This window comes from Balearica regulorum, chromosome 11 (assembly GCF_011004875.1).
Source record: "Balearica regulorum gibbericeps isolate bBalReg1 chromosome 11, bBalReg1.pri, whole genome shotgun sequence".
Classification (NCBI taxonomy): Eukaryota; Metazoa; Chordata; class Aves; order Gruiformes; family Gruidae; genus Balearica; species Balearica regulorum.
In genome coordinates this window covers 10,925,899-10,952,655 of record NC_046194.1, presented here as the reverse complement: position 1 = coordinate 10,952,655, position 26,757 = coordinate 10,925,899, and the positions used below count along the sequence as shown (strand labels likewise).

General features: G+C 44.2%; 2 protein-coding genes and 1 pseudogene across 3 annotated transcripts in view; 2 read left to right on the top strand and 1 right to left on the bottom strand.

The window, feature by feature from the left end:
• The first annotated feature begins 1,839 nt into the window (after positions 1-1,839).
• LOC104639248 (serine protease 23-like) lies at positions 1,840-2,906 on the top strand (annotated as a pseudogene).
• A 5,645-nt stretch (positions 2,907-8,551) lies between these two features.
• On the bottom strand, positions 8,552-12,039 carry LOC104639246 (nuclear cap-binding protein subunit 2). Of its 2 annotated transcripts, none has more exons than XM_075763275.1 (4): positions 11,840-12,039; positions 11,421-11,602; positions 10,453-10,591; positions 8,552-9,779 (listed from the first exon to the last, which is right to left on the bottom strand). In XM_075763275.1, the coding sequence occupies exons 1-4, from the start codon at positions 11,924-11,926 to the stop codon at positions 9,681-9,683; spliced, it is 507 nt and encodes a 168-aa protein (XP_075619390.1). In that variant the 5' UTR covers positions 11,927-12,039; the 3' UTR covers positions 8,552-9,680. The 2 variants fall into 2 exon arrangements, with proteins under 2 accessions (XP_075619390.1, XP_075619391.1); XM_075763276.1 differs by having other exon boundaries at positions 11,421-11,597; positions 11,840-11,990.
• Positions 12,040-12,102: 63 nt separating this feature from the next.
• The window catches only part of TEX11 (testis expressed 11), a 38,793-nt gene continuing 24,138 nt past the window's right edge, over positions 12,103-26,757 (top strand). Inside the window, exons 1-11 of the mRNA XM_075763274.1 lie at positions 12,103-12,289; positions 12,400-12,608; positions 14,709-14,793; positions 16,008-16,087; positions 16,514-16,594; positions 16,677-16,796; positions 19,055-19,135; positions 21,633-21,718; positions 23,927-23,984; positions 24,777-24,872; positions 26,414-26,495. Coding sequence (XP_075619389.1) covers positions 12,259-12,289; positions 12,400-12,608; positions 14,709-14,793; positions 16,008-16,087; positions 16,514-16,594; positions 16,677-16,796; positions 19,055-19,135; positions 21,633-21,718; positions 23,927-23,984; positions 24,777-24,872; positions 26,414-26,495 — 1,009 coding nt within the window. The 5' untranslated portion in view covers positions 12,103-12,258. The remainder of the gene's footprint in view (positions 12,290-12,399; positions 12,609-14,708; positions 14,794-16,007; positions 16,088-16,513; positions 16,595-16,676; positions 16,797-19,054; positions 19,136-21,632; positions 21,719-23,926; positions 23,985-24,776; positions 24,873-26,413; positions 26,496-26,757) is intronic.

Below are 26,757 nucleotides of genomic sequence, written 5' to 3'. Positions count from 1 at the left end.
CTCCCACCATGGCAGCCTGGGAGGGAAGCAGCGGTCTGGCAGCTGCCAGTCCATGCCAGTGTGGTACGGTGCAGTGGGTTGGTGCCATCCTGCCATGGGTGCAGGAGTGCAGCAGCCCAGGCCCTGTGCCCGGCGCCCTGCCATTGGTTGCCCGTCTTGGGGGGCTGCCCCAGCCCTGGGTGCCCACTCTAGGGGGGGACCCTGCCTCCCTCTGCCCACCACTCCTTCTGCCCCATCTGGACTACCAGAGCTGCCCGAGATGGCACCACATCCTCCGCCAGGCAGCATCTCTGCTTTTGCTGGGCCTCACTGGCATTACCGTACATCTCTGTGCATCAGTTGGCACCCAGCTGGAGCCTCAGCATGTTGTCAGCACAAGGGAGCAGCCTGTAGTGCTCCCACTGCTATAACTGCTGCTGCACTGGACTGCGTGTGGCCTGCTGAGATATTCTGATAACAACCTGGGGCTCCATTGTGCAGAGAGGGTCTGGGAGGGAAGCACGTTCTGGGTGAAGGCTATCAGGTGTTGGGGGCTGCACAGTGGGCTTTCCCTTCCTGTGCCAGTCTGGAAGGGGCCATTTTCTGGTTTGAGAAAAATGCAGCAAAAAGCAGAGCCTGGCTTTGCCATAGAGAGGCCTGGTCTCCAGCCCTGCACACAGCTGACTATGGTTTGCCCTGCCTGCCCGCCACGGAGTTTCTACCCGGATGTGTGGCACAAGCTGTGCTCCTGCCTGTCACCCCACTGTGGGCCTCCCCGGGGCAGCTCCAGCCCCGGCAGAGCATCTGGCAGAGCCTTGGAGGGAACCAAACAAGCCTGAAGCTGCTCCTCTGCTTGTGCCTCTGCCGCTGCATGCATTCAGGGCAGACCGGGAACAAGCATAGGCAGGAGCATGGGCAGGGGAGGCAGGGCTGACTCCTGTTTCAGTGCTATCTTGCTGGCTGTAGTGCTGGGGGGAGCACTCAGGCAGGCCCCCCTGGGAACTACAGCCAGGGCTTGACTTGTGATCTCCCTGTTGCTGTTCCCCCTTGCATTTAAAGTGAAGCTGGAGGGTTGTTGGCTCTGGCTGCATTTGGCCCAAGCCATGCTGAGGGGGCAGCCAGCTGGGGCAGCATTGCAGCAAAGGCCTGGCTGATGACAAGCTCTGGCTGTGGGCCATGCTGGGGATGCAGCACTGGCAGGTGAAGGTGGGAAGCTGCAGAGAGCTGGTGGCTCTCAGCCTCCCTCCCCACCTGGCTCCACCCAGTCCCCTGTGGCTTTCATAACCACATGCACTGCTATGTGTCTGGTGCAGACCCTGGCTGCCTTCGAGGGATGCAGTGTCCGAGCCCCTCTCTCTGCACACCAGCTGCTTGCAGAGGAAGAGGCTCCGGCGGGGCTGCTGAGAGGAGCACATAGATATGCAGGCCCAGGGCAGGATGGAGTTGGAGGGCTGTGCTGCTGAGCCATTGGAGGCACTGTTGGCACTGCAGAACCTGCCCCCTGCACTGCTCCCCGGCCAGAACAGGAGTGGCCCTGGCACCTGGAGATGTAGCAGCAGATTAAATTTTAAATTGGGTACAATGATCCATTTGGGAGTTAAAATAGGCTGACTGGTCTGCACTGTTCTGTGACACCAAATACTTCAACCTGAGGAGTTAATGTGCCTATGGGAGTTAAAATAGGCTGACTGGTCTGCACTGTTCTGTGACACCAAATACTTCAACCTGAGGAGTTAATGTGCCGCCTTCTTCCCTGTAGGAACAGTGAGCAGGTACCTTCAGATCCTCCTCCCTGCAGATGACCAGCTGGTGGAGTAGAGCTGCAACGGCTGCTGGGTGGGACGCATCCATCAGCGGGTCATGAGCCCTGGAATCCAGGGAATCCACTGTAGTGCAGATGGGGTTACTGGCATGATAGAGCAAACTCATCAGCTTGTGATATTTCTGCAGCTGCACTGCAGGGGCCTCACTGTCCAGAAGAGCTCCAGGAGATCAAAGCCAGTGTTGGGTGAGATTCCTATCACTCCTTACTCACCTGGCTCCACGCAGGTTCCAACCCTTCTGCTTTCTGTGGTAACAGCTTAAGCTGGCACAAGGCTTCATGCATCTGATAATCCTCCCTGCTCTGAGCCAGAGCAGGTGGCCAGCTCTCTAATGCAGGCTTAATGCTATCCTTCCTTTGCCTTTGCAGGTCTGGCACAATGACTTGCTGCCAGGTGGTTGCTCTTCTCTTGCTCTCCTTTCCTCCCAGTGCTGCAGCTGGTGACGTGGTTCCCACTCTTGTTTCCTGATCCACACTGCAACTAGCCAAAGGGCGGTTCTTGTTGTCCAAGCAGCATGTCCTCACTGCTGCCCACTGAATTCACGACAGCAAGACTACATGAAGGGGGCCAAAAAGATCAAGGTGGGTTTCCTGAAACCGGCACAGAGGGCTGGCAACAGGACAGGGACACGGAGGCTGGCGATGCGCTGGGCTGATGCAGCGCGTGCAGGTGCCCATGGGCTAGATCTGGGACCCCAGCTTGTCAGCGTGGACTACAACTACACGCAGGACACACTGACACTTGCACGTGAAGCTGATGGCAGCTCCTGCAGCAGAGGAGATGGCTGGGAAGAGCATTCATTTCCCAGGGTATGACAGTGACTGGCTGGGTGAGCTGGTCTACCACTTCTGTGGGGTGGAAGATGAGACAGTCCACCTCATCTACCAGCACTGCAATGCAAGGCTTTGGGGTGTATGCCAAAGTGTGGGACTCTGTATGACACAAATGGGAGATGAAGGTGATCAGGGTCTTCCAGGGCATCCTTGGCTGGAAGTGGCTGGGGAGCACCACAACTATAATGCTGCTGTTTGCCTGACTGCTCTAAAGTTTGCTCAAATTTGTTACTGCATCAAAGGGGATTCTAAAAGCTGTCATGCTGAATGAGAACTGCAGCCTGCCTCTTCCCCTCCCCAGTGCAGATGGCTTTGAGTGTGGTGTTCCTGAGCGAGAGTGCGGCCAAGGAGCATGAGGAGGAGCAGTGTTTCCTGGCAAAACTGCTCCACTTTATTCTCTATCATGTCTCCACAGATCACAAGGGATCCAGAAGAAACTGGAATCCAAGTCCTGATTCCCCAGGAAGGTCCTTTGGTTGATGCTGGCATGAACTCAGCATCAGGATTCTTTATAAAAAGAGCCTGGCTGTCAGCCAGGGAAAGTGACCTCTGCTTCCAACATGTTAACTGCGGGTTGTTCCTGCTACATCACTTCCTACAACATACAACTCATATCACAGATTATTTTTCCCCCAAAGTTAAATCTCCTTGAGGCACACAGGTCTCTCCATCCTTCCACATTACTCACCAAGTACACCCAGGTCCTTGGGTGAAAACAATCTCATGAATGGGTTTGCCTTTTCCCATTGGAGGAGCAACCCACACCACCTTCCCCAGCCACTTCCCTAGGTGCACTACAGGGACCTTTATTTCCTCCCACAGTATGTAGGGGTTTTGTCTGGGCAGGACCAGGACAGACAATTTATATCCTAGTGCTTCCATGCCCCATTGTCCAATGCTCTCAACAGAGTCTTTAACAGTCCATTATATCAATCTTTGCAGAGGCTTGTGGGTGATAGGGGACGTGATATACCCACTCAATGCCGTGTTTCTTGGCTCCGGATTTTATGAGGTTATTTTGGAAATGAGTCCAATTGTCTGATTCAATTCTTTCTAAGGTACAATGTCATCACAAAATTTGCCTCTCAAGGCCTAGGATGGTGTTTCAGGCAGTGGCATGGTTTACAGGGTAAGTTTCCAGCCAACTAGCAGTTGCTTTCACCATGATGAGTACGTAGCGCTTGCCTTGGCATGTTTGTGGCAGTGGTCCAATATAGTCAATTTGCCAGGCCTCACCACAGTGCAACCCCAGCCACTGCCCTCTATGACAGGGAGATTTTACTCGTGTGGCTTGCTTGATCACAGCATGTTTCCCATTCATGTGTGATGGCCTCCATGGTCAGGTCCACCTCTTGATCACAAGCCCATTTGTAAGTTGCATCTCTCCCTAGATGTCCCGGTATTTCGTGGGCCCATCAAGCTACAAATAGCTCACCCTTATGCTCCCAGTCCAGGCACACCTGAACTACTTCAATTTTGACAGCCTTCTCTGCTTGTTCATTGTTTCAATGTTCTTCAGTGGCGCGGCTTTTGGGCATGTGAGCATCTACATGATGTACCTTTAGAGCAATGTTTTCTTCCCAGGCAGTGATGTCCTGCCACAATACAGCAGCCCAGATGGGTTTACCCCGGTGCTGCCAATTGGTTTTCTTCCAGAGCTGCTTCCCCACTGGGCATTAGCCACCATCCGGGAGTCAGTATAAAGTAGTGGTTGCTTTTCTTGTTTAGCAGTCTCTAGGGCTAGTTGGATGGCTTTCACTTCTGCAAACTGACTTGACTCACCTTCTCCTTCAATGGATTCAGTGACTTGTCGTGTGGGACTCCACACAGCAGATTTCCATTTCCAATGATTTCCTACAGCATGACAGCATCCATCAGTAAAGAAAGCATAATCATGGTCTGATAACGCATTATACAATGGTGCTTCTTGGGCATGAGCCACCTCCTCAGGCAATGCTTCAAAATCTCTGCCTTCTGGCCAGTCCATGATCTCTTCCAGGATTGCTGGGCTACTGGGTTTCCCCAGATGAGCTTGCTGAGTGATCAACACTACCCACTAACAGGCTCATGAGCTATCTCCTGTTTTATATGCTCAAAGGCCTGTTGTAGCTCAAGGCCCCACTAAAAACAGTTTTTCATGTTACTCAATAGAGAGGGCTCACAAGTTGACTATAACCTGGAATATGCATTCTCCAGAATCCCACAAAGCCTAGGAAAGCTAGTGTTTCCTTCTTTTTAGCTGGTAGAGACACAGTTGCCACCGTGTTGATCCCATCCATAGGGCCATGACGGCATCCATCCTGCCATTTTATTCCCAAGAACTGGATCTCCTGTATAGGTCCCTTGACCTTCTTTTATGGCGAAGCCAGCTTTCAGAAAAATATGAATTACCCTTTTCCCCTTCTCAAACACTTCTTGATTCTGCCCCTCTACTCCACTCTTGTGAGACCCCACCTGGAGTACTGCATCCAGCTCTGGGGCCCCCATTACAAGAAGGACATGGAGCTGTTGGAGAGAGTCCAGAGGAGGCCAAGAAGTTGATCAGAGGGCTGGAGCACCTCTGCTATGAGGACAGGCTGAGAGACTTGGGACTGTTCAACCTGGAGAAAAGAAGGCTCCGGGGAGACCTAATTGTAGCCTTCCAGTACCTAAAGGGGGCCTACAGGAAAGCTGGAGAAGGACTATTTATCAGAGAATGTAGTGATAGGACAACGGATAATGGGTTTAAGCTAAAACAGAGTAGATTTAGATTAGATGTGAGAAGAAAGAAGTTCTTCACTGTGAGGGTGGTGAGGCACTGGAACAGGTTGCCCAGAGAGGTTGTGGAGACTCCATCGCTGGAAGTGTTCAAGGCCAGGTTGGATGAGGCTTTGGGCAACGTGGTCTAGTGGAGGATGTCCTTGCCCATGGCAGGGGGCTTGGAACTAGATGATCTTTGAGGTCTCTTCCAACCCAAACCATTCTATGATTCTATGATTTTTCTGCCTTGCTGCCCCACATGATGATGTGACTGGTGTACTGCAGATGTTCAGGAGCACCACCCTTTTCCAGTGCAGTTTTGATTAGTCCATAACAAATGGTAGGGCTGTGCTTTCACCCCTGGGGCAGTCGATTCCAGGTGTATTGGACACCACTGTGTCCATGTGAAAGCAAAGCGTGGCCTGCATTCTGCTACCAAAGGAATTGAAAAAATGCATTGGCAATGTCAATTGTAGCATCGCACTTGGCTGCCTTTGCTCATATTGGAGCATGTTAGAACATGTCTGGTACAGCAGCACTCAGTGGTGGCATGACTTCGTTCAGGCCATGATAGTCTACTGTTAATCCCTACCCTGCATCAGACTTTTTCACTGGCCATATGGGACTCTTAAAGGGTGAGTGAGTCTTGCTGATCGCTCCTTGGCTCTCCAGTTGATGAAATCAGCTCATGCGTGGGAGCCAGGGAGTCTTGGTTCATGTGATATTGCCGCTGGTGCACCATCCAGGTAGCAATTGGCACCTGCTGTTCTTCAACTTGCAGCAATCTCACAATAAAGGGATCTTACAAGAGGTCAGGCTGGGTAGATAGCTGTTTGATCTTCTCTGTGTTCACAGTGTCTACACCAAACACCCATCGGTACCCTTTGGGTCCTTCAAGTACCCTCTCCTGAGAGAGACGATGCCAAGGATGCACGGAGCCTCTGGGCCAGTCACAATGGGGTACTTTTGCCATTTGTCCCCTTTTAAGCTCACTTCAGCCTCCAACAGAGACAATTCTTGGCATCCCCCTGTCACTAAAGAGATCCAGATGGGTTCTGTGCCCCTGTACCCTGATGGCACCAGTGTACACTGTGCACCAGTGTCTACCAAAGCCTGTGGGTCTGATGTGCTGAGACATCGAATCCACACAGTCCAGTATACCCAGCCAGCCCTTTCCTCCCCTGGCTGAAGGCAGGGACCCTCTATTCCTATTCCTGGTCAGAGTATTCACTGTCTGACCCTTTCAGTGCCAGACCAGAAGTCCCCTCACCAGGATCAAGGGAGGTAACCTCAGTCCTTCTATATCTGTGAGATCGTTGATTGCCTTCTTGTGTCTCTATAGCAGCTATGCTGACGGCCTTCTTGGGTGGCCCCTTCTTAACAGCCATCTTCCCTTTCAGTTTGCATACATGAGCTTCCAGCTTAAAGGTGGGTTCACCAATCCACTCCTCCCTCCTGGTCACGGAGGAAGAACCAGAGTGCGCCATGTGCCTGGTGCTCCCTTTCCCTCTGACTGGGGCAGGAGGGGACTGACTTCTTGGGGCGCCCCTGACAGCCAAGGCACTGGCCTGTAGGGATAAGGAGGGACCAATTTTCTTCAATGCTTTGGAGCCAAGAAAGCACTCTCTCCACAGTTGGTGTATCCATATCCAGGCAATACATCACTGCCAAGCTGTTAGAATACGACACTGGGGCACTTTGAATCACCTTCTTCCACATGGCTTGTCTGCACAGGACATCCTCTGGATCTTTGGAGACCTCATCATCATCTAGATCACTGCAGATGACTTCCAGCACTAATTCTCTCAGGTACTGGATGCCTACATCTGCGGTAGTCCACTTTCCTAGGGAGTTCACAAGATCTTCCTTGAATGGCTATCTTGCCCTCACACTTGAGAGGAGCCGTCTCCAGAGACTGCAAATTGCTGCCTCTTTTCCAAATCCTCTCTCAATTCCCCAGTTTCTAGCAAGGGATCCCAGCTGTTGGGCTTTCCTACCTTCCAATTGCTGACTGTTGGCCCCATTATCCCAGCATCAGAGCAGCCAGGCAGCAATCCACTCACCTGGCTGGTGGATGTAATCTTTCTGCATGTCTCGAAGTTCTGATGAGGTCAGAGACCGGGTAGTTTCCACTTCTTGTCTGAATTCTCTCACTCCTTCCTCCAATTTCTTTCCCGAAGGACCAGCTTCTTCATCAAATCCTTCCTCTTGTTACTCCTCCCTTACCAATCAACAATACAGACCCACTGACCTCCATGTCCACTGTTGCCTTTTCACTACTGGGGCAATTGTAGTTGTTGTTGTTTGGGTCCTGATCTCTATGATCATGTCCTCAGATCTAGTTGCACCCTAGTCTCAGTCAAAGTATTCTCAGTGGTTTGGGTCCCTGCCTTAACCACAGTCCTCTGATAGTACTGAACTGTGGCTTGATAGGCACAGGCCATGCCCCAATACAGTGCTAGAAGCTGCTGCTTTTCATTGGGGTAGGCAAGGCACCCTTCTATCAGGTGATGCGTCGGTTGCCTGCTAAGGTGTAAAGTCCCAGGCCACGGGAGGTGATAACTGCCCAAGGCACCTGCCCAAATCCTTCCACACACCCTGCCACCCAGGGACTGGCCACCACAGGGCACATTTCTGTACTGCTTCACCCAAAAGTTGTCTTCTCTTACACGAGGACGACACCAGATTCCACAAACCCCATAATATGCCAACAGTGTTAATCAGTAATATTAAACTACTCACGTAAGGGTGAGCAAGAACCTTGGAAGCCTGCATAATAAAACCATTGACATCAATCCCGAGTAGGAAAAGGGAGATGTATTCTCTCATCCTCTCCACAAGACAGCTCCCCCAGCTCTCCACCACAGCAAAGCCATCAATGCCGGGGCAAAGCACAGAGCCATTGTTTGTACTAGCATGTTCCCAAGCTCAGCAAAATAGAGGTAAGCAGTGCAGCCAAAAAAACTCCATGACCTGCACAGAAGCTTGCTACTTAATAACTACTATATCTATAGCACACAATACAAAACTGCCGTTGTCTCGTGCCCCACACTGGGCACCAATGACTGCGGTGGGTTGACCTTGGCTGAGTGCCAGATGCCCACCAAGCCACTGTATCACTCCCCTCCTTGGCAGGATGGGGGGGGGGGGGAAATAAGATGGAAAAAACCTCATGGGTCAAGATAAAGGCAGTTTAATAATGCAAAAGCAAGGCCGTGTGTGGAAGCAAAGGAAAACAAAAGATTTCTCTACTTCCCATCAGCAGGCGATGTCCACCCACTTCCTGGGAAGCAGGGCTTCAGTAGGTGTAGCGGTTGCTCCAGAAGACAAACATCATAATAACAAATGTCCCTCCCTTTCTCTTAGCTTTTATTGCTGAGCAGATGTTATACGTTATGGAATATCCCTTTGGTCAGTTTGGGTCAGCTCTGTCCTCTCCCAAGATCTTGCCCACCCTCAGCCTACTGGGTAAGGAGGGAAAACGTTGCAGAGAGCGCCTTGGGAGCCCTGCTCAGCAGTAGCCAAAACACTGGTTTGTTATCAAAACTTTTCTAGCTACCAATACAAAGCACAGCACTATGAGGACTGCTAGGGGGAAAATTAACTCCATCTCAGCCAGACCCAATACAACTGTTTATTTAAAAAATTAAAAGAAACTTTTTAACAAAATCACGCCAAACAGTGAGGTTCTGAAAAGCCAGGCAGCACTGGGGGGAATCATAAAGAGAAATGCTCTGCAGGCCCTGAACAACCCAAGGGCTAGATATGCAGACAAGCACCTCCAAGCGGATGATAAGACTTTGTTCCACGTCTCTCATCCAAACAGCAATACTGTTTTGTAAGCAGATGAGGTTGTAAATTAGAAACCTGAATCTCTTGTGCATCCCCACAAGGTGCCCAGGTACCTGGAGGGCTCTGATGGTGGTAAGTTTTTAAGAAGTTCCATTTGAGAGCAACCATGGCTGCAGTCGCAGCTTGGAGGAAGCCACTTGCTTAGCTGCAATGTGAAGAGTATGTCATAGCACAAAGTGTGTGTGACATGCTGCATTTCTGCTTAGCCAGAATCCTGCAGAGCTGTCCGTTTTTGGTTTGTTTTGGTTTTTTTTTCCCTTGTTGTCCTGTATCAGCACAGAACATCCTCTCTAGCCCAGAAGGAAGGGGGAATGAATACATGTATATCCACAGTTTAAGGAGGGTCACCTTTTGCTGGAACTTGGATCTCACTCCCTACCCCAATCCAAAAATGTGAGAACAGGGCTAGCTCTGGAAGGACAGAGCCCTCTATGAGCTAGGACCCATGAGGCAATTAATAGATTGCAGGCTGATGATTTGCCTTCTGCATTTGAATGATCTTCCCGAAGCCACCTCTTCCCACATCGTAGTCTGTTCGGTACTCATCTCGCACCTGAGGCACAGCAGTAACACAGATATTAGTACCCCACACTGCCTGTCTTCTGCTAGACTTCAGAATCATCATCACCTCCTTGCTCAGTTGGTGAGAAACTGAAGATCAGGTTAAACGCACTTTGATTCATTTGAAATCTCTTCAAATAATCGAAAGGTGGTAATGATAGTGAAAATGACAAATGAGGATGTATCTGATGGCTGAGGTCTTTTTAGACAAGAAGCAAGGAAGACCCCAAAATATTTTCATTCAGCTTTGCAGTCCAGCTTTCTGAATTGCCAGGCTTGGCCTCCAGAACATTTTCTCCCATCTGCCCTGGAAATCCGCAAAGGAACCTTCCCTTTGCACCAAGGCAAACTGCTGCATTGAGATTGGCCTAGCAGCTACACTGTCCCCATCCATTCAAATTCTGCATGATTTTAAGTGTACTAGCTTGGATTAGGGAACATTCTGCTTGCACTACAGGAAGTTTGGAATCCTAGACAGAAATGGCCTTAAGTTCTATTTCTAGCTTTTGACACTAGGCATCAGTTACCAAAGCAACTGGGGAATGGCTGAAGTTCATTATCAGGTCTTTACAGTCTACACATTGTTCTGCATGAGACAAAACTAGCAAAGCAGTACACAGTCTTAGGGGGATCAATTTCAAAGTATGAACTGGTATTGCCTTTACCTGTCCTCCAGTCTTTCCTCTTCCATACTGTCGTCCCTCCTTAAACCCTGCATCCCAGTCAGTTCGAATGATGCGGTCATCTAGTCGTGTGCCATTGATAAATCGCATTGCATGTTCAGCGTCTGCTCTTGTGTAGTATCTAAAGCATACTATAAGGAGAACTAAGTGTGCTATTTTGTCCAGTACTGCAAAGAAAAAAAGACAGAACTATTGTATTTGAGAAGCAGAAAAACCTTTCCTTCCAGCCTTTTTTACTCTTCCTGCTCTTCTCTATGGAATCAAAAACTGTCCAGGCTAAAACCAGCTCCCATTCAGGAAAGGATTCTGAACTTTAATGTCAGTACTTGCACACATAGGAAGTAGCTTTGGATCACTTGTTTCACAAGTAGATGAAACAAAAACGTTAAAGCCCTGAAAGAGGAACAAATCTGTAATATGCCTTTTTCTACTACATAAAGCTTGACCAAATTTGAACAAAAGGTGCAGGCCTCACAGGAAAGCTTTGCAACAACGGTTCAGGGCACAACTTGTACAAGTGTGTCCCCTGTGCTTGGGAATACCGCCATGGCTTACTCTGCAACTTCGTTCAGGTGTGAAATTAAGAGAGAGAAAGTGAACATGTGCTCTGGCCATGCAAGAGCTCAGCCTGACAACTGTAACAGTTCTCATTCTGGTCCTAAAATCATTAAAGAAATAAACAAATCAAAGGAGCTCTGCCACCTCCAGAAAGTACAGCAGCAGTAGCACTTTTCACCTGTGGCACCACTGTACAGCTTGTCTCTCAATTAAAGTGGTTGGTGGGGAAGTAGCAAGGTAGAAAGTTGCAAGGCAAGCGTGTGATAGAAAGCACTTCACTATCACTCCTTCTCAGGTTTGCCACAGCAAAACAGCTAATTTTGCTGTAAAGAGAAGAACTAAAGGTGGCAACCACACACAGGCTAACAGTAGCCGGGAACCAGAAAGGATACTCGACAAAGCAGAAACCACAGGGGGTTTTCTTGATCTTGTCCAGCCCCATGACAATCCTCTTGACATCTCCACACTTGGAGAAGAGCTCCTGGATCTGCTCCTCAGTAGTGTAGAAGGACAGGTTGCCAACATACAGCGTAGAGGAAATTTTCAGGGATTTCTCCTGCAGCTGCCTGCTACCCTGAGGGCAGAGGGGAGTACGCAGCTAGGTGAGCACGCCGACTTGCTCCACTCCCGGCGCCAGGGCCTGACGGGCACCTCCTGCCGCCTCAGAGATGCGACGCCCTCCCGTTCGCCGACTCCTCGCACGGCCTTGCCCCGGCAACAGCCCTCCCCCTCAGGCGCTGCTCCACCCCTCCGCCCCGGCCGGGCCCCGTCACCCCCACCCTCGCGCCTCAGGCCTGGCCGTCGGGCGCACCCGGAAGTGCTGGTCGCGGTACTGGCTGATCTCGCAGTAGGAGTCGCTGTTGAGCCCGCTCAGCGTGGTGTGGAGTAGCCCCGACATCTCGCCTGCGCCTGGCCGGGCTCTGCTCCCGAGATCCTTCTAGAACCGCCGCGGCGCCCACCGGACAACAAACGGGAGAGCCGATCCGCCGTACCGTCCGATTGGCCCCGGCGCCTGTCGCTCGGGGCGGGAAGGCGGGGCGGTAGCTTCAGACAGCCAATCGACGTGCGGAGCCGCCGGGAACGCTGGGTTTGGCGCGGCCGTGGCGCAGAATCCGGTATGTTTCGCGGCGGTGCGCGCGCAGAGCGGGCTGTGCGCATGCGCCGAGGCGTCTTTCCTTCGCTTCAGGTTTCCTCACAGTGCGTGGGTGGCGTTGTGGGGCCGCTTCAGCCATGGTGGGAGCGCGGCTGGTGGTGATGGAAGGTACTGCCTGCCGTGGGGCGAGGACTCCTTTTCCGCTAAGCGCCTGGGAGCCGTTGCCTGTTGTTGGGCTGTATTACCCGCCCCCCCCCCCCCCCCGTCCTGTCTTACAGGGCTGGTGCGGGAGCTGTTGAGGGAAGACGCCCCGTCCCGCATCGCCGCCCTCACCGAGGAGCTCTTCCAGGCGGCGGGGAGCATCTCTGAGGAGGATGAGAGGGCGACTGAGGTAGAGCCCCGGCTTCCCGGCCCGGTGCCCCTCTCCAACCCCCCTGAAGAAATAGGGTTTTCATGTGCTTCGCACCACACAGCGGCTCTCACCCAGGTTGGTGGTTGCGGTTCCTGCAGCTCTCCGAGCACGTGCTCTTGCTTCCCATCTTTTGTGGTGAAGCTAATCGTTTAACTCAAGCGTTACTGGAGTGTAAACAGAATAGTTTATTCTTTCATCTTCTAACCTGATAGCATGAAAGTCCAAAATAAAGTGAAAAATGTTACATTTAAAAAGTCAATGCAAAATGTAAAAGTGTGCATTACAATGGCAAAAGTTACTGGGATCTTAGTAATGTTAAAGTTTATATTATTTCAACTTTCTAGTAGTATCTACTTGTAATTTCAAGTAAAAATGTGCGCATAGAGTGCTGATGCATTAAGAGCTTGGTAGTGGGTTAGAGGAGAGGTTCTTCTGGCGTGTGTGTGATAATGATAGCAGATACTCGAGGAAGAAGAAAAGCAAGCATGTTGTTTTAACTGCCTGGTAAACCCAGTGCATAATATTAGAGTGGGAAGTACTCATTTTCATATGTTAGAAGAGTGAGTTAGGTTATTGTTTATAATGTTTTTAATTTTAGGGTTTTTTTTTCCCCATGTATTTCTTCTAGAGGGGTACTTACAAAGTAGTAAATGTCTACTTTAAAAGGCATTTTTCAAAAAGAAGTCTGATGAGAAATATGTCAATCTGGAATAAAAACAAGACCAGCTGAGATATTGTCCAACGTTTTCCAACAAAATTATATTTTGAAGAGAGACTTATAGCAATTATTATCTAACGAAGACTGATTTTGAAAGTCCTAAATTTGTGACAAGGAGCAAGACAGATTAGCAGGTGTAACAGCAGAAATTATGCTTAGTGCAGTCTGTAAAGAAATACAGGACCATAAAACTGATATTCTTCAATTCTTCCTGAATCACTTGGGCTAAATTATTTTCAAAGAAAGGAGAAATCATTAATTTGTTACCTGATCCCTTCAATAAAGGGACCATAAAATGTCTTCTAGTTAGGCCACAGTGTATTTGTAGACAAGATCTGCCTTGGAAACTAGGATTTGAAGTGATGAAAAGTACAGCCCTTCAAAGTGGGTTCTTAAAGGAGGTTATTGCCTTTACATAGGACTGCATCATCTTTTTAACAAGACTGTGTAGTCAGTAGCCTTTGTTGTTTCCTAATACCAGAAGTTTCCTGGTGTAGGTATTTAAAAAAATTATACTTAGTTTTCTTTTTGATAAGCAAAAGAGGTGAAGCCTTACTATAGGTATGTTTTCAAACCTGATACAATTCTTACAGCTGTTTTCTAATACCTTCAAATTTTTCAACATCTGTTTAAAATTTACATAACTTATTCTGAAAGCTACCAGTGAATCAGTTGTATTTTGGATATGGCGATGTCCTGTTGCACAAATTTTGTATCTATGAGTGTTCGTGAGAAAAGTTCATCCCAGATGGATAGGCTAAGTGAGGTCATGGTTTGCTGAGTTTGGAAAAGGACTTGGTAGAAACACAGGTTAGGACGTTTAGTAATATGAAAGATTAATGGGATTTGTTTAGGAACATGTTTGAATGTTCTGAAGTCCACCACTTCACTGTCAGAATTTGCTACTATGCATAATTTCAAAGTGGAGCTGAAGGCACTGATGGATGATGTGACATATATGTGCTATTGGTCATATGATTAATTCTTTTTAGTTTCAGGTTTTGTCAGCCTTGGATTTACAGTCATACTCTTTCTTACCTTGCTTCCTCTTAAAGGTGCTCTCATGTTTTTAGAAGATGTGAAAGTCTTTTATAAGACTGAATATATTTTATGAAATATACTTATGAAAAGAGTATGTGCTTCCTCCCAGCTGCTTATAATTTTTCTGAAACAATGGCTCTATAGAAAAGAATGATCTATACTTTTAGCTGAAGAAATGCTATGTGGTCCATTCAGCATGCCTATTTTCAGGTCACTATCCCAGACCTCCCTGTGGAATCACGTGACAGTTTAATGGAAACCTCACACCTTTGACTGTAACATGAAAGGAAGCTGCACAAACATGTGGAAAGGTCATTACTGTGATACACATGAAAGATGGTTCCTTTTCCAGCAGTAAATGTCAATATGACCCAAATCTAGGACAAAATTAAATCTAATGGAATTCTCCTACTCAGGTTGAAGAGGGTGCAATAAGCCTTTGGAACTGGGCTGTGACCAAACACGCGGGTTCTGTTGTCAATGATGAGCAAAGAGCTAAACGTATGTATGTGTCCTAAATGTGTTTTGTGTGATCTAGCATGAAAAGAGAAAACGCTCTCCTGACAGGCATATACGTAGTGTTGTAGATTTGTTTGGATCTTTGCAGATAGGGTGTAGACAGAGGAAAATATACAGCCAGGCTTGTATAAACAGTTCAGGAAGGAGCATCCTGGTGTAATAGTGATCTCTTGTGACACAGAATCAGTGTAGGCATTCTTATCACTCCCCTCTTCCATGCCAGAGCATCAGTAAAGAGGTGATGTGACCAAAGGAAGCTGTAATTTGCCTTCTAATGCTACGGTTTTAATCTAAAAATGTATGGAAACAATATAGATGTAAATTTTAGACTACTGGTCAATTAATTTATATCAAGTGAGATTGATGAGAGAGTTAGATTAAAGAAACAGTGTTTACATACCAAAAAAACCTCTAAATCCTCTTTTTACCTCCCTGCTTTAGCCATGTATGTGGCTTTTGGGTCTGCTTAGAGCCAGGAACAGGGCTGGGGGAAAGCAGAAGTGAGCTTTTGTTCTTTACCCTCAACCCGTTCTTTATGTGGTTCTGCAGGATCACAATATCTGGCCTAGATTTTTGTCTTGAGGGATTATAGTCAAAATTATGTATAATCTGCATCGTATAAATTATATCAAGTAAAGGGAAAAGGGTAAGTTTACACAAAATAAGTAGTAATTGTAGAGCGTAATGTTCTCAGATCTTGTATCACAGCTGAAGGGCCAGGGAGAGGCTATTTTAAATACATTAAGTGGTGTCTTTTCCATCCCTGATGTATACGGAAGGCCTGAAAATATTTTTGCTTTTTACTTTGAAAATGTAAAGGTTATTAAATTTAATTTCCGTGTTTTGCTGAAGGCTATTTTGAGGCTCTCAAGACATGTTACTGTAAGCACCTGCAATGTAATTAAGTCTTTGAATACCATGTATTTAACTTAAACTCTCTCTGAAGTCTTTAATAGGTATTTTGATGAGAATATCCTTTTTTTTTCCCCTTACTGCCTAAAAAACAGTTTTAAGCAGCTTGGCTAAAATTCAGACTGCTTTGACTCTTGAAGCTTTCAGATTTTTTCTATTTTTCTAATTTAAAATGGAAATGGCGAGCAGTCTTTCAGATATGGCAGGGCCTCACTTTCCAAAAAAAAAAAAAAAAAAAAAGAGAGAAAAGGGAACTTACGAATGTCTGCACTGCTTTCTTGCAGTACGGTTTGTTGCTTGCAGACTGGTGTGCCTTTGTGAAGGCAGTGATCCTCCGGAGGGAACTATTCGAAGACAGATTTTGGTAAGGCTAATGGTGGGTGAGCAATGAAGTACAATTGATCGCCAAGGGAAACCTTCAAACCCTCTTACAGTTGTTTTGGAAAGGGAGTGAAATATACCTGTAGTTCTGGGGAATGCACATGCTGAAGGGGGACCTGTATTATCACAGGGATACCTTGTTGAGCCAGTGCAGTTAAGAATTCCTGGACAATGTAGTTAGCATCACATCTTTGTCATATGGTAAAATGTTATGAGAGCAGCATATTCATAAGTCTTATGCTGCACCTAAGTGTTAAGGACTTCATTCAGACATGAGAGATGCTTGTCAGAAATTGAAGAGCTGAATTACCCCTCTTCATATGTTAGATATGTGCATCAACAAGATGAGATCTCACATTGCCTTTCTTGAAAATGTGTTTTCACAAAGCACTTACATTTTCTCCTTCAGATGTGTATGAAAACTGGGAAAGGCTGGATAGATATTGGAAAAGCTGATCTTGCTGATGGATTTCTAGAGATTGCCATGACAGTAAGTTCCTTTCCAGTTTTAATTTCTTACAAACACACCTATTTGTAAGTTCCATGGGTGATGCCTATGCTTTGTTTTCCAGAGTATAGAAAAACTGTATGCAAAGTTACTTAAGGGGAGCCATGGTGAAGCAGATATTCACATGCACAAAGCTGATGTGGAGAAGAACCTCTTCAAAGTACTCTCTTATCAGGCTGAATCAGTATGTGTTCTTCCCAGTTTTCCTAATAAGTCACTAGAGATATAGAGGGAAACTCTGACCCACTTATTAAATGTATGAATGCTTAGCATTTAAGACTTGCTGAGGGATATATTTCCTTCACTTAGATGTAAGATAGCACATCTCGTGTTTGCAGTCAGTGTTGCAATCACTTAATGATTTTTAATTTGCCTAATTTATCACAGCCATTTCTGCTGTGGTGTTTACATCTTCTAGTTCAGATTTGTTGCTCTATGATTTGGCTAGTGTGGCTGTTTTATAAACATCTGCCTTTCTGAATCATAAATGTGTCGGGTCCAAAGGTGTCTTGTGCTTGACTGAAGAAGGGGGGATAGGACTAGTGTAGAGCCTGGGTACCCCAAACTGCATTTGTGTAGCATGAACACAGCAAGACTAGTCACTTTGGAACAGTCATCATACTGTGATACTATTTGTAGCTAGACTGATTGAAAGTATATGAAGGTAGTATTCATCTTGGCCGCAAACATCCAAGGTTCGTATCTTACAAGTAGATATAAGCCATGGGTGCAAAGTCCTCTGTAACTTACAACTTTCATGACTCTGCAAACTCATGAACATCATCAAAGCTATTAATTGTATATGCTATCAGACAGAGATCTTTTTATATATCAATACCCTCTCTTCCATGACCCTCATACGTGCTGCTTTTCACATATAAAGGCTTTAAACATTGGGAAAATCAGTATAAAATTACAAGATCTGGAAACAGTGAATTCCATGACATTTGGTATTTTCTGGCATCATATAATGAGGTAAGAATCGTTGTGATAATTGTAAAAAGAAAAGCGTAGTGCAATATGAGAGGAGTCTGAAAAAGTGCTGAAGGTTTTCTAGGGGGATCAACAACACAACAACAACAATTTGTAGTATGTAATTTAGAAATTCTGAGTTTTGTAGGGCATTGTTGTGATTGACTGAAGCTTGTGAGTATTTTATCAATGCTATCGATTATCACAGACATATAAGTGTAAATATGAGAAAATGTAGTTGTTAAAGGAGTAACTGCTGCCCGAGCATTCACTTACCATTCATGGTGTTGTATGCACACACACACTTATTTTTGGGCACACTTCCTCCATCTTCAGGCTTGACCCTAGGCTTCCTGCAGCAGAGTCTCATGCATTGGATTTTATAAAATAATTTTAATTGAAAGATGCAGCAGCAGGATCAGCCTGGGCTGGGTGCCTCCAAAGAGAGGGACCCAGAACAAAGAGATGCTGGGGCAATTACACCCTTGGGTCCCATACACTCGCCCCTCATGCGCCCTTCATGCGCCCTTCATGTACTGTCCACGTGTTCTTTAGTCCAATGGTGATTTTTGGCCTGGGGTCTTCTAACATCTAATTGGATTCTTCTTCTGTGTCCAGGCAGGCAGGCTCTTACCTTGTTGACCTGCAGTTTCCACAGTTTTCCCCAAAGGGAAGTTTTCCGTATCTTTGGTTTACACTCCTTGCGCACCTGCCCTTGCTGGTGGAACATGGAGAACTGAAGAGTCCCAGACCTGAGAGAAACACTACTGAGACATTTGTGTGATATCAAAATACTGTCCCATACTAAAAGACTAAACACAGCACTGTACTAGCTGTTAGAAAAACTACTAGGAAAATTACTGAGAAAAATACCTCTCTCACGGCCTAAAGGCTTCAGCAAATCCAGCCACTCATGCTAAGTAAAGCTAAGCAAACAGCACAAATCACGCTCTATTATAATCCTAAGTAATTTATTCTAATTAAAGCCTACTTATTTATGTTAAACAACTAATATCCCTCAACAGTAGTTGCCTGCATTCATTGATAACGCCACTGACCTCAGTATTTGGAAGGGGAGTACTATCCAAAATCCTGAAGAGCTTCCCTAAATAGGCTAAAGCAGTGGCCAAAATTTTTAATTTGATCATGGAGACAAAAGAGGACCTTAAATTGTTGGAGAAGTGGTTTAAGACTTGCTTAACCTTTTTATCATAACATCTGAATGAACTTGTCCCATGCATCTGACCTTTTCACACTACCTAAGGACTGCAGTTTTTTTCTGGATGTCTTTATCATATGGCAATATATAGAAATATACAGAATTATTGTAGTACTGTAAGGACAGATACCTAATCCCAAACCTGGTTTTACTGAATGTAAAAACACCAAGTCCTATTTTAGAGAATCTGTCTTTTAATGAATTTTTAAGACAAGTTGCTTATTAACAGTTTGTTGGCATACTCTACTTAGGCAGTTGCTCAAGGGGATTTTCAGAAAGCGGTGATATGTGTGCAGCGCTGCAAAGATATGTTGATGAAATTGCCAAAAGAGGTAAGTGAAATCATCCCTTCGTTATCATTCCAAACTTTGAAAATCTGCTTTCCTCTCTATATGTTAAAGAACGACATATGCAGTATAACATTTTGAAAAGTACTCTGAGCTGTGTGTCTCTTCTGTGGTTCTTCGCTTCTTTGAGATTTTCTCCCTAACAATTTTGCATGAAAAAAGTAGGGGTTTTATTCAAAGTTCATTTTTTTTCTTGTTTCCTGTAGTTTATCATTCAAAATAGAATGATAAACTCTTCCTAAAGAATGAGAGAAGACAAATCAGCAAGCAAGGCAAAAAGATTTCTACATTGAATATGCCACCTACTCTCCTACAGAACCAGCTCTATTTTATATCTTGTATATTGCTTGTTCATTCGTACCCATGTGAACTTTTGTCTGGAAACAGATGGGACAAGAGAAGAACTGAGTTACTAAGCTTTTATACGCAAGTCTATCACTACCCTCAGTACTAATCTTTATCTTCATGAAGCTGTAGAGCTATGGGCTCTACAATGAAGCTAGAGGCTTCCCATTGTACTCAACTGTTTTTTGTAGTTCATGTCACAAAATGTCGAAAGAAGACAAACTTTAGCATATACAGAGTAGTGCTTTTTTTTTAACGATATAAGTCTAATATGTTTATATCAGAGTAAGCTTACCCACATTTATTTTCATGTGCTTACTGTAACATTTTCCCAAAATTTAGGAAACATTTTGTTCCTGTCTCTGTGGTACAGGTGATAAAATTCAAAGGAGTAGATGTGAATTCTGAAAGGGAAATATGAGAATTAAGGTTGGAGTTTAATTGCGTTTTTGATCAATTAAACTCCAACCAATTTTAAATTGTTTTTTTTTTTGTGATCTGCAAGGCTTTGTTCAGTGCATCTGACTAAGTCAGTTACAGGGGTCTAGCTTTGATTTAAATCATAAGAGCAGAGGTTTTCTCTGTGAATTGTTGAAAATGTTCACTGGGATCTTTGCATTACTGTTCCTCACTTCATTTTAAATGAATTTCATGATTTCTCCTTAAACTTCTCATGACAAATGCTCTTCACAAACCAGGAACACTGATGCAGACAAGGAAAAGGTTTCTCATCATGAGAGATACAATTTACCTCTGGTTTAAAGAGTGGTATTTAAACAATGAGAAAAAAAGGAAAGAGCTAGTGATTGCTGAGTGACATTTTGGACCACTAGGTAGCTGTCAGTCCTTAACTCTTCTAGGCTCCCATTGTACTAGAGAGCACTTGCAGGGTATCACAAGGAGATTATTGCATTATGGTAATATATGGTACCACAGATCAGCTGGAGAGGATTTGCAGCTTGTGGATCATCAGTGGACTATGAACCATAACTGGGAACTCTTGCCCTACAGGGTGAAATGCCAGAATTGTTCCAAACCCGTGTTGTTCAAAGAGGTGCCAGGTTTATGGGGATATTTAGTGTTACACTTGATGCCTGGAACAGTCATTTACTAAAATAGTATTTTAATTATCCTTTGAAGTACTTTTCCAAGCATGCGAGTAAATGACTGATGTATGTCACAGTATGCCTACAGTGTTATGCTAAACACTTTGCATGAAGCCCTATCAGTACAGTAAACTTTCTGTTCTGGAAAGAAAATGTTCAGAAATGAACTTATGAAAAATAAGGGTTTCACATCTGAGATCGATTGGGTTTTTTGTGCATGCATACTGTATCTGTGCTTTTGTCTCTGGATTGCAATGAGATAAATAATAAATTTGAAGCAAGATGTTGTGCTACCTCTGTCATTCTTGCCTGAGGATTTGAAGTCTCTAGTCACTTGCAAGAAATATAATTTATACTTGGAAAAGGCAAAATGGATGTAAATATTGGCAGCCTTTTAGCATATAAAATGACCTTTCTGTCTCTTCTTTGGATGACATATGACGTCTGCAAATCATTTCAAAGGAAAGACAAGTTGTTACGAACAGGTATTGTGAGGCCTGACTTAATAAAGCAGAAAGCAACAGTGCTGTGAATAACCAAGCATTCAAAAACAGTTTTCTCCTGAAACTTGTGATGTGGATAATCCTTTTTTAACACCAAAGAGGCATGCAGGGAAGAAGCCTACCATGGAAGAGGTAGAGTCTCTTCAGTTAACTATGTAAAAATTTTTTTGTCATTTTTAAAAATAAAGTTGTAATATTCCAGTTTTTCCTCTCAAGTTTTAATTTATATTGTTTACTTTCCACAGTTCTAGTGCTTTCACTGTGATTTCTTGAGGAACTATTCTACCTCATGTGTTTCAAGAATCCCACTGTTTTGCATGTCCTGGACTGGTTAATGATGCTTCAGTTTCCCAGACAATTATGATTCCATTTTAGTCATGTTAAATATCCCCTTGTACAAGGTCAGACGTGATAACAGTGGATATATCTTCAAAGTAAAATGCATTTTAAAGAACCTGAGACTGGAGTGCCATAAATGTAATGATGTTTCTGCAAGAACAATATAGAAGCAGGAGTCTTTTGTTGCAGACGTGTTACCTGTCAATCCTCTGTTACAATTTTGGAGTGGAAACCTATGAATGGAAGAGGTATGAACAGAGCTCCTTCTGGCTCAGGTAATGTGCAAAGGCAAACAAAATCCTGTGTTTGAGATGTAAAAATACTTGTGAAGGAGAGGGGGGAACAAGGGAAAGTAGAAATTTAATTAAAAATGTGAGAACAAGATTTTAGCTGAGCAGATACTTAGTGACTGTCTTACTTTGCCTAACACTTACCTGCTTTCCACATTGATTTTTATGTCATTAGAATGAAAGTCATCTTTCCATGGTTCTCATCCATTCTCTCCCTAACGCTTCTTCCAAAGAGATTATGAGGATGCTGTTCCCAGTTCTTTTGCCATTCATAAATGATAGTGAAGGGATTTGAAATCTTTGGAAAAGAGTAGACAAATTCTTCTGACGGGTTTTAAATGGATTTGTTTTAAACAGTATTTGAATTTCTTGTAAAGGAGGTGCTTCATTGAGAGCAAGTCCTTGACTGATGAAAGACACAAACATCAAGGTGAAAAAGGAATAGTTAAGAGATGGTTTGGGTAGTATCCAAATAAGTATTTTACTACTAAGGAAGAAAAAATGTAGGCTATTGGGAAGAGCCTCATGCCAAGGTCACAGCCTCAGCTCAGAAAATTTATTTTTATTTCTTTTTCTGAAAAGGAATGGCAACATACCAAATTCAGAATAGTTATGGTCGCATATGTTGCCAAAGAGGATTAGTAGAAATGATCAGAATTAATTTCAGCTGGTGCTTTGGAGATTATTTTATATTTTATTCTTGTGGGAAAATTAAATAGTGATTCCTTATGACAAAATTTGAGGAGGAAATAAATTTTGCAAAGTTCAAATAATTATCTGGAGAAAGAGAAGTAGCTCCATCTAGTGGGTTAAGATTTCCCCGTGCTGAGAATAGATTAGGTTAGGAAACAAATGCCCAGTTACTGTTTTTCTTTCTAACAGTTCTTCATTCACAGCATTTGTAATCAAATCTAGTTTTGTGGAATTACCATTGTGTTTTCTCCTGGGTGATCCTTCGTGCTGTCATTTAACTTTTAGAAAAAGAATGGGGAATCATGACTCCTAGGTTCTGTTTCTGCTATTGATTTACTGTGATCTTGAGATCAGGTCATGTATAACTTTTATGTATGACTGTGGTGATTTAACCTTGGCTAGAGGCTGGGTGCCCCCCAAAGCTGTTCCATCACTCCCCTCAATTGGGCAGGTGTCCCCCAGGCTCGTGGGTTGAGATAAGGACAGGGAGAGATCATTTACCAGTTACCGTCATGGGCAAAACAGACTCGACTTAGAAAAATTATTACCAAGCAAAACAGTAATGAGAAATAAAACCAAAGAGTAAAACACCTCCCCCCACCCCTCCCTTCTTCCCAGGCTTAACTTTACTCCTGGTTTCTCTACCTCCTTCCCCTCAGCGGCACAGGGGGACAGGGAATGGAGGTTGTGGTAGCTGATCACATGTTGTCTCTGCCACTCCTTGCTCCTCAGGGGGAGGACTCCTCACATTCTTCCCCTGCTCCAGTGTGGGGTCCCTCTCACAGGAGACAGTCCTCCATGAACTTCTCCAACATGAATCCTTCCCACTAGCTACAGTTCTTCACAAACTGCTCCAGCGTGGGTCTCTCCCATGGGGTGCAGACCTTCAGGAGCAGACTGCACCAGCGTGGGTCCCTTCCACGGGGTCACAAGTCCTGTCAGCAAACCTGCTCTGGCGTGGGCTCCTCTCTCCACGAGTCCACAGGTCCTGCCAGGAGCTTGGTCCAGCGTGGGCTTCCCACGGGGTCACAGCGTCCTTCAGGTGCCTCCACCTGCTCTGGCATGGGGTCCCCCGCCATCATCTTCCATGGACTGCCTCACTATGGTCTTCACCACAGGCTGCAGGGGAATCTGCTCCGGTGCTTGGAGCACCTCCTCCCCCTCCTGCACTGACATTGGTGTCTGCAAAGTTGTTTCTCTCACATCTTCTCACTCCTCTCTCTGCAAATGCTGTTCCTAGGGGTTTTTTTTCCCCCGTTCTTAACTATGTTATACCAGAGGCACTGCCACTGTTGTTGATTGGCTCGGCCTTGGCCAGTGATGGGTCCATCTTGGAGGTGGTTGGCATTGGCTCTGTCAGACAGGGGAAGCTTTTAGTAGCGTCTAGCATAAGCCACGCCTGTATGATAGGAAAGGATAGGAATGTTGCACATATTAGACAACTGACTGAATTTATCTCTGTCATCCCATTTAATTTTACCTTTCACTTATAATTGATAGCCAGAGTTATGACATTGGGAAGATGGACAAGAAATATTCTGTTGGCAAAGAAATGCAGGTAAGAAATAGAGAAATTGCTGTTTACAAATAGAAGGATTTTGTTAACCTGACTCCACTGTATCATCTGCCTCTGCTGTGCCAAACCTGACCAGTGATTCTTTGGCCTCCTCTTTAGTACTGTCTGCGAAGAAGTTTGGAAAAGTTGTAAGTTCATTTGCTATGCGTGTCACTCTGAGGGTTCAGTCACTGATGGGTGCCCTTAAATCACATTTGAATCTACTGTTTCACAGAAATTAAATTGTAGAATGTAAGGCTGAAGTAGACCCTGAAAGGCCATCTCTTCTTCCCTTCTCCCTCCTCTTTGAAGGCATCATCAGTTACATCTGTCTCATTTCTGATAGGTGTTTGTCTGTGTCCTTTTACTATCCACAGTGGATATGGAGAAGATTTTAATCTCTTCCTCTTTATATAAATCATTTATATATTTGAAGGCCATTATCATGTATATCTTTGTGTTCCTTTTTTTTTTTTTCCTCTCAATGAAGTGTGTACTTCCTGCTCCTTCTGTTTCTTCTTTCATTCTGTTTTGTCCAGATCTCTGATTTTCCTTGCTACTCTTCTGTTCTCCTCTGAACCCTAGCTGATTCATGTCCTGTGGGTACGCTTCAGAACTGAGCAGTCACTTTATATGTCTGATACTAGGCAGGCATTCTTTTGACTCAAAGAGCCTTTATTTTTCATGACCTTACATTTAAAGTCTTCTGTATTCATATGTATGTTCATGTGTGGCTATTTTTTTTTTTCTGCTCTTTGGATGGCATTTAAATTTCAAATTTGTTTTTCTTTCCAGGCTAAAGTGCTGCGATTGTTAGCTACAGCCTATTTTGAGTGGGATTGTAATCTGTATCTTGACAAGGCATTGAAAGCTATAAGCTTGGCAAATCAGGTAGTAATGTGTTACTGTATTTATGGTGTGCAATAGTTGAAACTCAATCATTTATTAACATAATAATATGGACCACATTAATCACTGGTGTGTTAACCTTGACATCAGATGGAGGTGTGTTCTCTTTGCTTTGGTTTTCATACTCGTATGTTTTGGTATTTTCAGCTTTTTTATAGAGAAATACTTCTTTGCATGTAGATGTAGAGCTGTCTTGCTGCCTCATATTTCTTAATAGTGAGGTCCTTTGATAATGATGTGACTGAAATTTTTCTGGCACGTATTCTGGCATAAACAGAGTAAACTACAGTGTGGTTTACATCTGAGATTTATGGTAGCTGGCTTTTTATGTGCTAGACCTTTTATCTTGCTTTGGGTTATAATGGATGTGTCCATACTACATTTTGAGTCTCCGTCTAATTATCTCTACAAATATTTGAGCCAAGCACCAGAGTTCAGTTTTGAAAGCTGCGTAGCCATGCTACATCACTCGTATTTCAAACAATTAATTTAGCTATTACACTTTATTAACATCACACTATTTCTTCTGGGAACCTGAAAAATGAGCTGTATAAACATAACAGCTACCCTGAAGAAAGTTCATGTATCTCTAAGCATTCACTGCAGTGAGATCTCTTGCTCTTGTACAAATTCTGTTTCTCATACAAAGACTTGAATTTTGTGCTTCTATCTTTTCAGGTTAGTTAGAGTAACTTAAATTTGAAAAAAATGTCTTTGGTTGACTGTTTCTAAATTTCCATTATCTGTTTTATACAAAACAAATTTTAAGTATAAAATCCTGTTTTAAATGAAAGCTCAAGTTCAGTTTTGTACCTGCTGTTAAAACATTCAAACAGATGATGATGCATGTGCTCGTGAGATCAGGATAAAAGGCAGTGTATTTTAATCCTTTAAGTAACATGCCACTACAGTATCTAAGCCCTTTGCAGTTTTTATTGTATTTACTTTTGCAAAACATTTTGAGGTGCAAAGGATTTTCATAATTTTTTATAATCTATATTTTGATATTGTATGTGGGTATAGAAAACTAGAAGAACATTTTTATTTTAGAGTCTGAAATGTGCAGTGTTTTAGTGAGAGCTGTAGTATAGAGTCTTCATTATTTCCATTTGCTCCCATTGTTGTTCTCTCCTAAATTTCTTCTTATTATAAGCTACTATGAATTCTGCCCATATTAATTCTAGAGTAATCCAGCCAATTCACACACAGGAAAACATGAAATGTTTCTATCCTTCAGTATTGTTGAGCTTCTATTTAAAAGTTTTGGAAATGGGCCACAGCAAAATGACAATCATGTATCTCTTGCTTTCACTGTCCTCATGGTCTTTTGGTGGTATAAGTAATAAAGATGCACGTTGCATTTAAGAAGAAAATACTACCAGTTGCCTACCTATTGCTTCAATCATTAAAATGGAACTGAAGAAGATGGTGGAGTGTATGTGATTTCCTGATATTTGTCTGTGTTCTAAATGCTCTGTTCTACAAACAGCTGTCCAAGTAATGTATTGTTTTACATTATGCAGGAGAATTTGCATCCAGCAGGGTTTTATTTGAAAGTTAAAATTCTTCTTAAAAGTGGAGCATCAGATGAAGATATCAACTCAGGTATCACTGCTCTGTATAGGTTTCATAGTAAGGTGTTAGTACTCCATATCCAAGGAGATGGCCTGAGTTGTAGATAGAAAAGAAAAAAATAAATCCCTTTCTCATTTGTTCTAGAGGAATCTTCATTAGCTAAATGTCATTCTGGTTTTGGAGTCATAGTAGTCAGTGTTCACAGAGGAGTTATGCAGGTGCTAATGTAAGTTTGAATTAAGCATGATTTTATTTTTGTTGAGAATTTAAATAGTCTTGCTAGAAACAGGGA